General features: G+C 35.2%; 2 protein-coding genes across 3 annotated transcripts; both read left to right on the forward strand.

Moving 5' to 3' along the window:
- LOC18589967 (rhodanese-like/PpiC domain-containing protein 12, chloroplastic) lies at window positions 1,316-7,357 on the forward strand. 2 transcript variants are annotated; one of them, XM_007015190.2, is made up of 8 exons: window positions 1,316-1,716; window positions 1,807-1,923; window positions 2,416-2,507; window positions 3,388-3,488; window positions 3,572-3,682; window positions 4,255-4,363; window positions 5,967-6,176; window positions 6,917-7,357. In XM_007015190.2, the coding sequence occupies exons 1-8, from the start codon at window positions 1,476-1,478 to the stop codon at window positions 6,995-6,997; spliced, it is 1,062 nt and encodes a 353-aa protein (XP_007015252.2). In that variant the 5' UTR covers window positions 1,316-1,475; the 3' UTR covers window positions 6,998-7,357. The 2 variants fall into 2 exon arrangements, with proteins under 2 accessions (XP_007015252.2, XP_017983892.1); XM_018128403.1 differs by having other exon boundaries at window positions 1,326-1,716; window positions 5,967-6,017.
- On the forward strand, window positions 8,016-11,317 carry LOC18589968 (calcium-dependent protein kinase 34). Its single transcript, XM_007015191.2, has 8 exons — window positions 8,016-8,847; window positions 8,994-9,137; window positions 9,271-9,423; window positions 9,616-9,731; window positions 9,972-10,139; window positions 10,241-10,368; window positions 10,497-10,596; window positions 10,750-11,317. Exons 1-8 carry the CDS (start codon window positions 8,142-8,144, stop codon window positions 10,840-10,842), a joined length of 1,608 nt encoding a protein of 535 aa, XP_007015253.1. The 5' UTR covers window positions 8,016-8,141; the 3' UTR covers window positions 10,843-11,317.

A 13,658-nucleotide genomic window follows, 5' to 3' on the forward strand; every position in this document is an offset into this window, starting at 1 on the left:
CAAACCGACCCTCTTCAGAGTTGAGAAAAAATCTGTGGACATATTACACTTTGACATCACATGATCTTTAGCTTTATCTCCATGTGACCCACTGCTTCCCTTTTGAGGTAGAAGGAGACACATCTTTGTCTCATTTTAGCACATATCGTAATGCATTACATGTGAACAAATGAGTCCATCAAAGATTTTTTCCTTTATATCTATTCGAATGTAAAAGAAGTTAACAGTAGTATATATATTCATGTGATTGAAATTCTAATGATTAAGCCATGTAGTTTCTTAATTACTTGCTCTTTAGTTGTAAGTCGGTCCCATGAAAATTGGCAGTATATTCAAGCATATATTTCAGATAGTTTATCCCTTTCCAAAGTGAGTGTAGAGATGCTTGAGAATACCAAGGGAGATGAGAGAAAAGCAATAATTTGTGAAGCTTTCTTTCTTTCTTTTCCCTTTTTTTTGGGTGAAGGGAGGCTTTTTTCTTCCGGAAGTTGATTGGAATGGAAGGCTTTTCTTTGTTTTTGGTAGAAACAAAAAAGTGCTTTATTAGACTCTAGGGAAGAACACTAGGGGAAAACGTCTACAAAGCATAAAAGAATGGTACAAGAGTGCTTCTAAGCAGATTACTTGAAAGACTATGGAGTCCCAATCCTTAATTTTCTTCCAATCGAGAGAGAGGAAGTTGTAAAGCTCATTTTCTTATCACTTTCTTCTCTCTTAATTACTCTACATTTCAGATGCAAAACTCTTAATATTTTATTTATTTTTTTTCATCAAAAAGAAAGAGTGTCGCAACCGTTAATTTTAATAATTTTTTTTCGATAACATTTATGAACGAGTATTCATATTTTGGTCATAAGAAGCAAGATTGTGAGTTTCTCTCAATATGTGTTACATGAACCATTTAATGGTGAAAACAACATACTACTAAGATTTAATTTCAGTGAAAATTTTGAACTTAAAGATTAATTGCAACCAAAAAAGGTAAAAACATAAGTTGTTATTTTATTTTTAGATGAATCTTTTAGGGAGATTGTTTGCAAAAACCACTTATTAAACATAATCAAGCTGACCTCATATATGTTCTAGCTTTGACTTGTCTAACAATTGAATTCTAAACTTTTACTTCATAATTATTCCTTTAATAACTTAATTAAGTTAACATAAAATGAATTTAGTAATGAAACTGTTCAAATTGGTTCTGCCGAACATGGCCCAAATACCAAATGAGGTCCATGAACTTTTTGGGTTTCAGATCAACGTCCAAATTCTGAAACTAGTTGGTGATGGTACAACGAAGTCCATTTCTCAGTTCAGATTCCGTCAGTTTTGCTACCAATTTGATCGAATATCCAAAAACCCAAAACCCAAAATCCCGAGGATAAATATATCTACAGGTTAAACTGGTCAGCTGCCCCCATGAATTCGGAAGCTAGGAACAACTGCAAGTAGGAAGCACATTATAAAAGGGTGAAGCAATGTTAAGAGCAACCCATCTCCCGCCCGTAGCATCTCCAACTTTCTTCGCTCTCAGGCAATCTTCGATTCCAGCTCTCAGCGTCTCGTCCTTAGCTTGTTATTCTCTTCACAGACTCTCCACATTTTCTCCCTTTCACTCTTTCTTCTCCAAACCGCTCAAACCCACTCGACCTTATCTTCCCCCGCTTACTCTCAGGCAAGTCTCTCCCATGGTGGGTCATCCACGACTCAGACCATCAGGTTGGTGATTTTATCAAAACCCATGCCTTTCTTTTTTCCCTTCTTTTATGTTTTTTTTGTCTAACTTTGGTTGTACTTATTTTGTTGTAGCTTCATTTAATTCCGAGAGTGGCTCTGGAGATAGCAGAGAAATATTGGTACAGCACTTGCTTCTAAAAGAAGATGACCAGAAGCTCTTGTTGGAGCTTCAGCAGAAAATTGCGGGAGGTTTGCCTTCTTCTTTTTTTTTAAATTTGATAATTTTTAGCTTAAAGCATGGCATATGAAAATTTCTAAAATCAATTTGTGAATTTTCTTTATTGCTATCATAAACAGGGCTATGGTTTTATTAGGATAACATTGGTTACTTTTAGTACTTGCTTTTGGTTTCTAGAAGCAAAGAAACAAAACTTTTTTTTTTTTGAAAAATCAAAACCTTTAAATGTAACTTACTTTTTATAACAAATATATGATTTTACCTTTATATAGAATAAATTATATAAGGACTGATGTTGTATTTTAGTCATTTGTTCATTTTTAATCAATTCTGTTTTTTATTTTCAAAATTTGCTTTTCCTTCATAGCAACTTCTTAGAAAGAAAAAAAAAATGGTAAGAGAAGCAACAAGATAGAGCGTAGATTAAAGTTAATTTGGACTTGTATAATATTTAATTCTCACACATGGTTTAATGTAAATTTTTTGTTATTTGTTTCGTGAAGGAGAGGATTTAAGTGATCTTGCTGTTGAATACTCAATATGTCCATCCACAGAAAATGGGGGAATGCTTGGGTGGGTCAGAAAGGGGCAAATGGTATGTAGATTCTCCAATTTTTTTAAAAAAATTTTACACATTGTTATTCTTTTTAGGAGTTAAAAATATAGTAAGAATCTTAGCTAGTTGGTGTTAAATTTCTGGTAGCGTCGTTAAATTTATGGCTTGGTTCTTAAATTCACTGAAAAGGAAACAATTTTCAAGAAGTTACCTAACATGACCTGCTTAATTTTGAAGCGTTTACCGGACTTTTTCTCATGTATTCAGTAATGAGTTCAAAACTTTAGTCAACTTATATTGAGTTCAAAATTGGAAAAACTTAACTAGGCCGATAGTGCCTTCTTTGTGGTTGTGGCAAATGATATATTGATTTGAGTTCTAAAATACAAACAATTAATGTAAACTTTATTCTGTATCTCCCCCGTATGGTCCTTGGACTTTGTCAGTAGCTTGCGGTTGCCATAAGCTTCTGATAGAACCTTTAGACTGTGAAGTGTTGTTTGTGTGAGGGAATAGTTAACGGTATGTTATTCCACATAGCAGGCATGTTGCACCAGATTTGCTTATGCATATTAAAGCATCACCAACCAAGAAATCTCCCCTGAACCTATCTTGATTGCTTTAAGATTCCCCCTTGCGATGCGTTTTGGGCTTTCCGTGCATTTTATTGCCCCTGTACATTATGCTATCTGTTATATTGATTTTGATTCATTTTAGGTTCAACAATAGATCTGCTTGTTGAAAATTTAACATTTGTATGATTTTCTTTTTTTTTTTTTATGGAAGTTATTGCCCAGTTTTGTGAAATACGTTTATTCACGTTACTTTATGTTTGCACCAATTTACACAAGAAGATAAAAGTTGAAATTTACTTGCAAACATGTTTGATGGATCCTTTTTTCATGGTAAAATATATCAGGTACCAGAATTTGAGGAGGCTGCATTTAGTGCACCTTTAAACAAAGTTGTGAAATGTAAAACTAATTATGGATGGCACTTGTTACAAGTTCTATCTGAGAGGTATGCCTTGGAACACTCTGCCCAATTGAAACGTGTGCTTGATGAAGCAAAGCTGGTTCTAACTCTCCATTAGCTTGCTTCAGGGAAGAATCATTGCTTAAAGACATTCAACCAGAGGAGTTTCATGCAAAAATGCAAGATCCCAGTTTCATTGAAGAGGCTCAGTTGATAGATGTCCGGGAACCTGAAGAAGTGTATGCTTACATATTTTATTTTGTGTGCTTGCATGACTGAAATAAAATATTTTTATGTGGATTTGCCAATTTTACATGTTCAAAATATTAATGAGATTCACACCAAAGTTACTAAAATTCTTTTTCTTCTAGGTATAAAAAGTTATACCAACTGCATCATTAACAACTCTAAATGCTTAGAGTTTTGGGTGAAATGGGGGAAAAGGATTTTAAACTCACTAATTAATTGGTCAATCATTGATCAAACTGCAAGAAAAATGAAATAGCATGAACAGTTAAAAGTTATTTTGATAGGGACAGAAAAAGTTCCTGGAAATTTTACTGTTTATTATTTTAAATAAATTGGAATCATTTGAAGTCTTTTTAATATATACCTGAAACCTTACCTTCAGTAACAGTAGACAAAATCATGTAATATACTACTTACCAATTATTCCATCAGTGAATTTTATCACCATGATAAGGCACTATACAGCTGGAACATTTCACACACAGGTTGTAACACCTTGTCTTTGCCTTTGATGAGGATAATGGCTGCTTTGAATTCATGTTTCAATCTTTTGGCATGTCAGGTCGCAAGCTTCTTTGCCAGGGTTCCAGGTTCTTCCTCTCCGCCAGTTTGGAAGTTGGGGACCAGAAATAACTAGCAAGTTGGATCCAATGAAGGATACATATGTCATGGTGAGTGTTTTCTTTTCAATGTCAAAGATTCATTTCTTTATTTTTCTCATTTAACTAAGGAAAATGAATGGCATCTGATTATATATTCTGAATGTATTTTGTCTTGCTGCAAAGAATCTTGACATTATTTCTTGAATTTATATTTAAGCTGTTTTCAGTTGTTGTAGAGTCATGTTTATTCTTGTAATTGGAGTTGGTACTTGGTAGTAAATGATGTTCTAAGATTTAGTATTAGGTGCATCACCTGTTGCCTTGCAGGTGTTATTACTCTTTTTCCCCTTGTTTGAACTCCATTGGAGAGGCATTGTTGGAAGAGTAGGCTTGAATCTCTCATAGATCTTTCGACCTTTTTCAGTTTCAACAGCCCCTTTTGTTGGAAGGCCATTAATGAATTGAAAATCTATCCTTCCTGGATTTCAATTGTTTCTATAAGTTTTTTTTTTTTTTTGGGGGGGGGGGGGAAGGGTGGGTGTGTTGCTGTGAAGCTAATTTTCTTGAGTAATCAGTCCTGGAGGTATTATTTGGATTGGCTACTCTTTCTGAGATTTTTTTGGTGTATTGGATGGATAATGGATTATATGTTGTTCCTTCAACAATCACGTGGTTGTTTCATGCTTCTCAAAGCCAACTCTCACCAGAAATTGGACTACTTCGAGTGAATTTTGGATAAGCTGTGGATAGGTTGTATCCCTGTTGAGGAAGCTCATATGTAGTTTTTATTAATGTGCCAAAAATTTGGATAAATTGTCGGCGACCCTAAGCTATGACCATCTTGGACTCCTGGAAGCCCAGTACAGGAGGTTTTATTCTGGTTGTGGTAATGTGTCTACTGGAAAGCCTTTTGTTAGAGCATCTCTGGGTTTTTATGTTTATCGATTGGAGGGGACTCTTTTCTGATGCTATTGATTGGGTGAGCTCTGGTTAATTATGTTTTTGGCTACATGCAAAGAGGATGTGCAGATAGGAGATTTTTATTTGTTCATAGGATGGAAATCAAATAATTCTTATAGTAGGCGAACAAGAGGGCTGATTTTCTGGCCAAAGAAGGAACAAGAATCTTCAAGTCTTTTGAGTTCATTTTTGCTCATGTCGTATAGCTGTTTTGTGGATGTGGAATATTGCTCTGGTAGCATCTGCTCAAGCTTTTTCTTGTCTGATGCATGTACACTAGCTTGCTTGTGTCATTGTTCATGCTGTAAACATTGATATATTTCCCTTTGTATGTTAGAAATTGTCTATGTTTGAGCTATTTTGGTAATGGATTTCATCAATGCAGATTGATAATTGGTATCTATCATAGAATCTCATCATAGTGTTTCCCATGAATAGTTTGTGGCCAGCTAATAAGGAGTCTTCGAGCCATGAGCTTCTGTGCATGAAAGTTTTCGCTTAATGTTCTGTTTTCAAAGGCAAAATGTGTGCAATCTTTTCAGTGTGAATTCATGGGATAAATTCCTTTCAATTCTTTAAATTATTATAACTTTTGCTTTATAGATCAATAATTGTAGCACTTAATATTCACTAGACCCTCCTGCATTTATGCTTGTTTCTTGCTTCTTTTCCTCGATATCTCATTTTAATTGTGTTAAAACGTATTGTGCAGTGTCACCATGGCATGCGGTCATTACAGGTTGCCAAGTGGTTACAGACTCAGGTTAAGTGTATTATCATTACATTCTCCCTTTTACTTTATTTGTCTTTCACAGCTCTTGTGTGTGTTCCTTTGGCATTCACGTTCTCTTTCAGGGGTCTCATTATGACTCATAGCTCCTTGTGCCTCCCCCACTCCCTTTTTAGAAAAACCAGTGGCCAGGTAGCCATTTGTGCTGTGCTGTAATTTATGATATTATTGAGTGCTTAAAATATGGTTCTCATTGGATGTGATGTAAGTTTATGGTATACAGTGAAGAAAGTTTGAGAGCAACATCAAGCTTTAAGCTGTGTTGTCTTTATTCCGTTGTTAGATTCTAAAGCCAGTATGGTCAGAACAACAGGCAGGTCATTCATAACATAAGAGTTAGTGTCTCCCTCCTACATGCAGCCTGTTTTTCCAAAGGGCCATACTTGAAGAGGTTGAATGCATGCAAAACATTAATTGAAGGTCTATTGTCTTCCAAAAAAGAAAGATAGTCCTTTTATTGGTTTGGGGTTTTGTTGTTGTGGGGTAGAGATAGTCCTTTTATTGGTTTGGGGTTTTGTTGTTGTGGGGTAGAGAATTTGAAAACAGTGTGGTTTCTGTCTAGTTTGGTCGTGGATATTATTCTTAACATGATCTTGGATAATCAGTTTACTTGAATTAAATCCATGAACTATGTAGCTAGTCTCTGTCTCCTTGCCCCTACATTCGAAGTTTCACGTTGAGGCCATTCTAGATGTTCTATGCATGCTATTAGAAATCATAAGAGTTTCTGACAAGTTTATCTTTCATTTCGTTTTCTGCTATTGTTGTTGCTTCTAATATTGTATTGAAGGTGATTTTGTGAGGCTTGTTTAATGTTTGTTTGTTTAAATTTTGCTGGTTCTTTGTAACTAATTTTGTTTTTTGTTGCTCAGGGATTTAGGAAAGTGTTTAATCTATCTGGGGGAATACATGCGTATGCAACCAAGGTGGATCCTTCTGTTCCTACATACTGAGATTATCTCATGCATCCCTCGCTCCTCTTTCCAAATGTTTTCTTCGCAATTTTGAAAACTTTACCCTTTATGATTGGGGTGGATTTGCATATCCAAGCTGTAATAATGCATCAATCTGCTTTCCTTTTACAAAGTATGCAAGGTTCCTTGGGAAACACGTTGCACAAGCCATATGCTGCTTGGAAACGGAACTAGTCCATAGTTTTGGCTTTGCACTCCTAGATACAGAGTTACATTGACAATAATTATGAAGTTGAAAACAAAAAACTTTAGTCACAATCTATTGTTGCCCTTTTTCCCCTTCAAAACATGATGTTGTCTAATTACAATTATATTGTACTACTTGATTATTTGGATTTATGTTTTTATCTAAAATTTGTTACACGCATTTAGTATAATTCACAAAACCTCTATCTTATTCCCCCTATTGTTTTTCATTTCTAAGTTTGATCATATATATGTGATAAAGAATATTTATTTCTTATTCAAAGCATTTGATAAAATATATTTATGATTCTAAATTTCGAGAAAGCATTGGGCGGTTTAGACTTGCAACATAAGAAGGGTAGAAAATATGGAAACAATGAACACTTAAACATGTTGAAATGATGGATCCCCTTGATGGCTTCTTGTTTTCATGGCCTGGGATGACTGAAACTCAAATAGGTTTGTTTCAGTAAATAATGACAGTAGGGGAAGCTTGGTTTACAGTTATTGGAAACTTGCGATAGCTAACAAGAACAAAGCCAACTGATATTTTACAGCAGCTGTCGTGTTAGTTGATGGAAAGTCCCCAACAGACAGAGAACGGTTTTTCAATATTTGACCGGGAAATCCTCTGGACCTTTGTCTCTTTAACACTTGCATTTCCAACAGTTTCAAACACACCAATGACTCTTTCACCACAATTCACACGCGCTTTCATCCTAAAATCCCTCACTATCAATCCCCTCCAATTTCTACACCAAAATCCAAGCTGGTTGTACTAATCTTTCAACAATCTTTCCTCACTTTATACATTGTCTCTCTCTGTCTAACAAGCTTTTCTTCAGCCCAATCAGAATTTGGAAAAACTCTTCCTCTAGCTGCTTAAGGCCATCACCCGCTCCGTCAATCCCACCCATCTCTCTATCTCCCTTCCACAATGGGGAATTGTTGCTCTCGTGGCAACCCTGCCGGTGCCCCTAACACTAATGAAAAGGGAGACGCCACACCTGATAACAATGGTAACAACCCCAGCAGCTCTTCCCTGCAGGACAGTTCCGCCAATAATCCACCTAGGCATTCGCAACCTTCACCCTCTCCGGGAGCCTCCTCCAAGCCTTCCAAACCTAACCCGATTGGCCCTGTCTTAGGCCGCCCCATGGAAGACATTAAATCCACCTACACCATTGGCAAAGAATTGGGCAGGGGACAGTTTGGGGTTACACATTTGTGTACGAACAAGGCAACAGGGGAACAATTCGCGTGCAAGACAATAGCGAAGAGGAAACTTGTTAACAAGGAGGATATTGAGGATGTCAGAAGGGAGGTACAGATCATGCACCATTTGACGGGTCAACCTAACATTGTGGAACTCAAGGGAGCTTACGAGGATAAGCATTCGGTTCATTTGGTGATGGAGCTATGTGCTGGAGGAGAGCTCTTTGATAGGATCATTGCCAAGGGCCATTACACCGAGCGTGCAGCCGCTTCTTTGCTTAGGACAATTGTTCAGATTGTGCACACATGCCATTCTATGGGGGTCATCCATAGGGATCTCAAGCCTGAGAATTTCCTCTTGTTGAACAAGGACGAAAACTCCCCACTCAAGGCCACGGATTTTGGTCTATCAGTCTTTTACAAACCAGGTTGAGATTATTTCCGCAGTCCTGATTTTTTTTTTTGGCTGAACATCTTCATTAAGATTCGTTCTTATTTCCTTGGATAATTTTAACCATTGTGTCTCTTGTGATACATTTAATGACAAGGAACAATAATTTTGCCTTCCAAACAGGTGAAGTATTCAAAGATATTGTTGGTAGTGCATATTATATTGCACCTGAAGTCTTGAAGAGGAGATATGGACCAGAAGCCGATATATGGAGTATTGGAGTTATGTTGTATATTCTTCTAAGTGGTGTTCCTCCCTTCTGGGCTGGTACGTTATATTGTCATTCTTATTTCGCTCCTTTTTTAATTAATCTTTTTATGAAATATAGGTACCTATATATAGAATCCTAGCTAGTAAATCTCCTGCCGATGCTTGAAGCTAAGATAATTTTTGCTGATAGAATCTGAACATGGGATATTCAATGCAATTTTACGTGGCCACATTGATTTCACGAGTGATCCATGGCCTTCAATTTCACATCAAGCAAAGGATCTTGTCAGGAAGATGCTAAATTCGGATCCCAAGCAGAGGTTAACAGCCATCCAGGTTCTAAGTAAGTATGCCTCAATGTTCTTTTTTTTTTTTTTTACATTCAGTATGACGTTATCTGGACATATGTCCACATGCTATTTGCTCGGGAAAAGCGCAACAGAAAAGAATATCTGACATGGAATGAACATGTCTCTGTTCTATATTTTGGACATTGTGCATGTTTCTGATGGAGTATATATATGGTTATCAACAGGCCATCCATGGATCAAAGAGGATGGTGAAGCACCTGATACACCTCTTGACAACGCAGTGCTAACCAGGCTCAAACAGTTCAAAGCGATGAACAAGTTCAAGAAAGTTGCTTTGCGGGTATTGAGTCCATATCAAACATCTCATTGATTAGAATTCCCCAAAACATTCATAACAATTTCATCAACGTCATATCCCCTACTCAAAGAATAGAATTTGAATTTACTTTATCCAATTAAAGAAAAATTAATGGTCTAATTGCTTCATTAGTAATAGAAGAAATGTGCTATATATATATACACACACACACACTTCCAGGGAAATTTGTTTCTGATCAAATTTTCCTGAAATTGATTGTAGGTCATTGCGGGATGTTTATCAGAGGAAGAAATCATGGGATTGAAGGAGATGTTCAGGGGAATGGATACCGATAACAGTGGGACAATAACACTTGAAGAATTGAAGCAAGGTCTTGCTAAGCAAGGAACGAAACTATCTGAATATGAAGTTAAACAACTAATGGAGGCTGTAAGTCTTTTATATAAAGATCAATTTTATCTAAATTTTTTTTTTTCAAAAAGATAAATATATGGTATTTTCTTATTTTATTTTTATTTTTTGGAAAATAGGCCGATGCAGATGGAAATGGAACCATAGACTACGATGAGTTCATCACGGCCACAATGCATATGAACAGAATGGATAGAGAAGATCATCTGTACCATGCCTTCCAACATTTTGATAAAGACAATAGCGGGTAATAATAATAATAAGAATAAGAGGAAAAAACCAAAGCTGCAGTTGAATATAGTTTCTAAATTTTAATTTCATTTATTTATGTTTTTTTGCTTCATTGCATAACTGTACATATATGGCTATTATCAGGTACATCACGACTGAAGAACTAGAACAAGTTCTCCGTGAGTATGGCATGCATGATGGCAGAGACATAAAGGAAATCCTTTCAGAAGTTGACTCTGACAATGTAAGCAAAATATCCATTCCATTTTCAAACGAAAAACAAAAGCAAATCCATCAACATTAAATCGATAGATTTAACTTGTTTTTCTTCATTTCAAGCTAAAATCATGAATGAGTATTGCATAAATGATAAAATGTTGTCTGACATTTTTGGCAGGATGGAAGGATCAACTACGATGAATTTGTGGCAATGATGAGAAAAGGAAACCCCGAAACAAACCCGAAGAAGCGGCGTGATGTATTCGTTTGAGTTTGTGTTGGTTCAACTGAGAAGGAAATCATTGTGAATATTCCCTTGATAGGCTAATGGATGGAGGTGCTGATGTGAAATGCATATTTGTTACAAAAGCGTGCATGCAAAAACAAAAGAGCTTAATAGAAATTCATGTACATTACTTAAACACAAAACCAAAAGAACATTGATGGGGCAGGATATGGTTATTGAGGAGGGATTTTAGGCATTGTGAAATTTGATGGGCCTGCTTGCTTTGGTTAGTTGTCTTGTCTCTCTTTCTCTCTCCCTTTTATGAACATTGTAAGCGCGTCCACAAAAAAGAGGATCACTGCTTACTAGTCATACTTTGGAGATTGAATTGATGGGTGTTGTTGATGTATTTGATTCATGTCCACTTTTAGGAGTATGCTTGATTATTTCTTACATGTTGTTGGCTTACTAACAGAAAAATTTATTCTTTTATGTGCACCTTCTTGCAACGTTTCTTGTTTCAGAAGCTTTCAAATTATCACATTCTGTTCATACAGTGTTGAATTTAATGATGATATAATAATAGTGATACAATACTATATGCTTTTCTTTGCCAATATCTGCATTAAAATTCAAATGTTTAAAATCTTTATTTTTATATCAAGAAAGGAGAATTCCAACTGAATTCTTAATTTGAATACTCAAAAGTTGATCAAATTCTAAAAAAACAAAACATTTTTTTAAAGATAAACTATAATATATGCAATCCTAAACATATATACAAACGCACATATGTATAGGTTTAACAATGAACAATTTTGTTTGAAATCAAGCACGGCCCAATTTGATTATGCGAGCATTCTTGTATGAAAATTAATACAATACAAGTTGCCTAATATATTTTTATTATTTTTTAAATCATCCCTATAAATTTTTCATTAAAAATTTGTCAAATTGGGATCAAGTCACGAAAGTAAGTAAAAGTGTTTGAATTGAAATAAGATAAAAAATTAAAGGCCCCGAATGGAATACAAAATGAAATTAGGGAAATTAATTGTGGACAAATTTTCTCTTATATAATTTAATTTGTTCAAAATTGAGAGAAAATGACTGTAATATCTTCTTCAAATTTTAAAGTATGTATATCCTTCAATGAATGGATGAAATATTCTGATATAGTCATAGCTTGACTTGTTGAAATTTTTATCAAAAGATATAACTTTCTTGCTTTTTAAGAAATTGAAAGTGATGGTCAGCAATTAAGAATTAGACATTGAAAATTTACTGAATTGCACTAAACTTCTTCTCTGAACTTATGAAAAACTCAAAGTTTATTACTATAAATCTAAAAGAAGGTATTGAAAATTTTTCTTTTGAACAACGTAGAGTTCAATCACTAAACAACATACAGAAAACCAAAAATACAGCTGGTTAAAGCTTGAGTCTCAAGTCAAGTCCATCTTCTTGCTCTTCTATATCCCCCAACTTGTCGTCTTCGTGTCCATGAATCTCTACACCAGATCCCTCAAGGAGATTTGAAGTATTATTGTCCTGAAAACATGTGAAAGCAGCAGCAACAACTTGATGGTTTATTACAGGTATTTGTCTTGTAATCACCAGACCACGGTTTCGCAGAAATGGAGCTCGGGCTTCTCTTTGTGCACCAATGCCAAATCTACGTGCCATACGCATCCAGGCGTGAACCTGGTGGAACTTATGGATTATGGAATTATTGCGGCGAACGTTAAGGAGCCTGTTTCTGTTCAAAGAACCATGAAAGGGAGGCGCTGAAAGCATACTATGGAATGGATTTTGGTAGGCAAAGGGATCAGGTGTAGTTATTGACATGCCTAAAGCTTGCCTCCGTCGTCGTTGAATGAATCTCCCTTGGATGTGAGCATTTTCTTCCATAGGGAAGGGGAGAAAATTATTGCTGGACATGGCTTTTTCTGGGTAGTCAGCTGCCCTAATGACAGTATAGCTTAAGAAAACTTGTTTGCAAAGGGAAGGAAACCAAGCTTGGGTATATATAGGCCGAAAGGAAATAAGGAGTTTGGTTGTTCAAAGAACTGAAAATCTTTCATGCAAGGAAGTAAATAATTTTACAGCTGAATGCCTGATTATTTGATGAGTGCATAAGAAAATTACTGGAAATAGGGCGGAATTAAGCTTTGACTTTACCATATATGTAGTGCTGAAGCTGAAGGGTTGGATGACAATTGGCATATGACTTTGATAGAAATTAATTAAAGAAAAATTAGGGAGGAAAGTGTTCACATCCAAAAAAATTGGCATATATAATTTGCTTTGTTTAGAAGTTAAAGAAATAATTGATTGGAAAATTGAGAGTTAAAAATTCTCTTATAAGTATGAGGGTTTTTATTGAAAATTTATTCGTATTTCTCTTATTTTTGTACTGTTATTGGTGGAAAAATCATTTTTCTCGTACATGACAAATTAAGTAGGCATATTAGTCAGCCTAATATGCTGGTTAGGATTGATGTGAATCAGTAATCTACCAGTGATCCCCAAAAGGCAGCTGACTGTAAGGATTGAAACAAAATGTAAACAGTTATGACTCAATTGTGTAACTTTTTGTAGTTAGGTGGCTAAAATAGATGTTTTCAAAAACTTAATTAAATGACCATTTAAATAGTTTACTCTATTATAAGTTGGTATATTAAGTCTAATCAAAATTGATAAAATTGTGCAAAAAAAAGAAGAAGAAAAAACCCACAAAATTAATGATGGGATAATTAATTATATATATATATATTTATATTTTATGTTTAAGTTATTTAATTTTTAAAAATTATTTAATGAATTATGTACTTTATTTGTTTCCATGCATATATACTTAT

This window comes from Theobroma cacao, chromosome 9 (genome assembly GCF_000208745.1).
Source record: "Theobroma cacao cultivar B97-61/B2 chromosome 9, Criollo_cocoa_genome_V2, whole genome shotgun sequence".
Taxonomy (NCBI): Eukaryota; Viridiplantae; Streptophyta; class Magnoliopsida; order Malvales; family Malvaceae; genus Theobroma; species Theobroma cacao.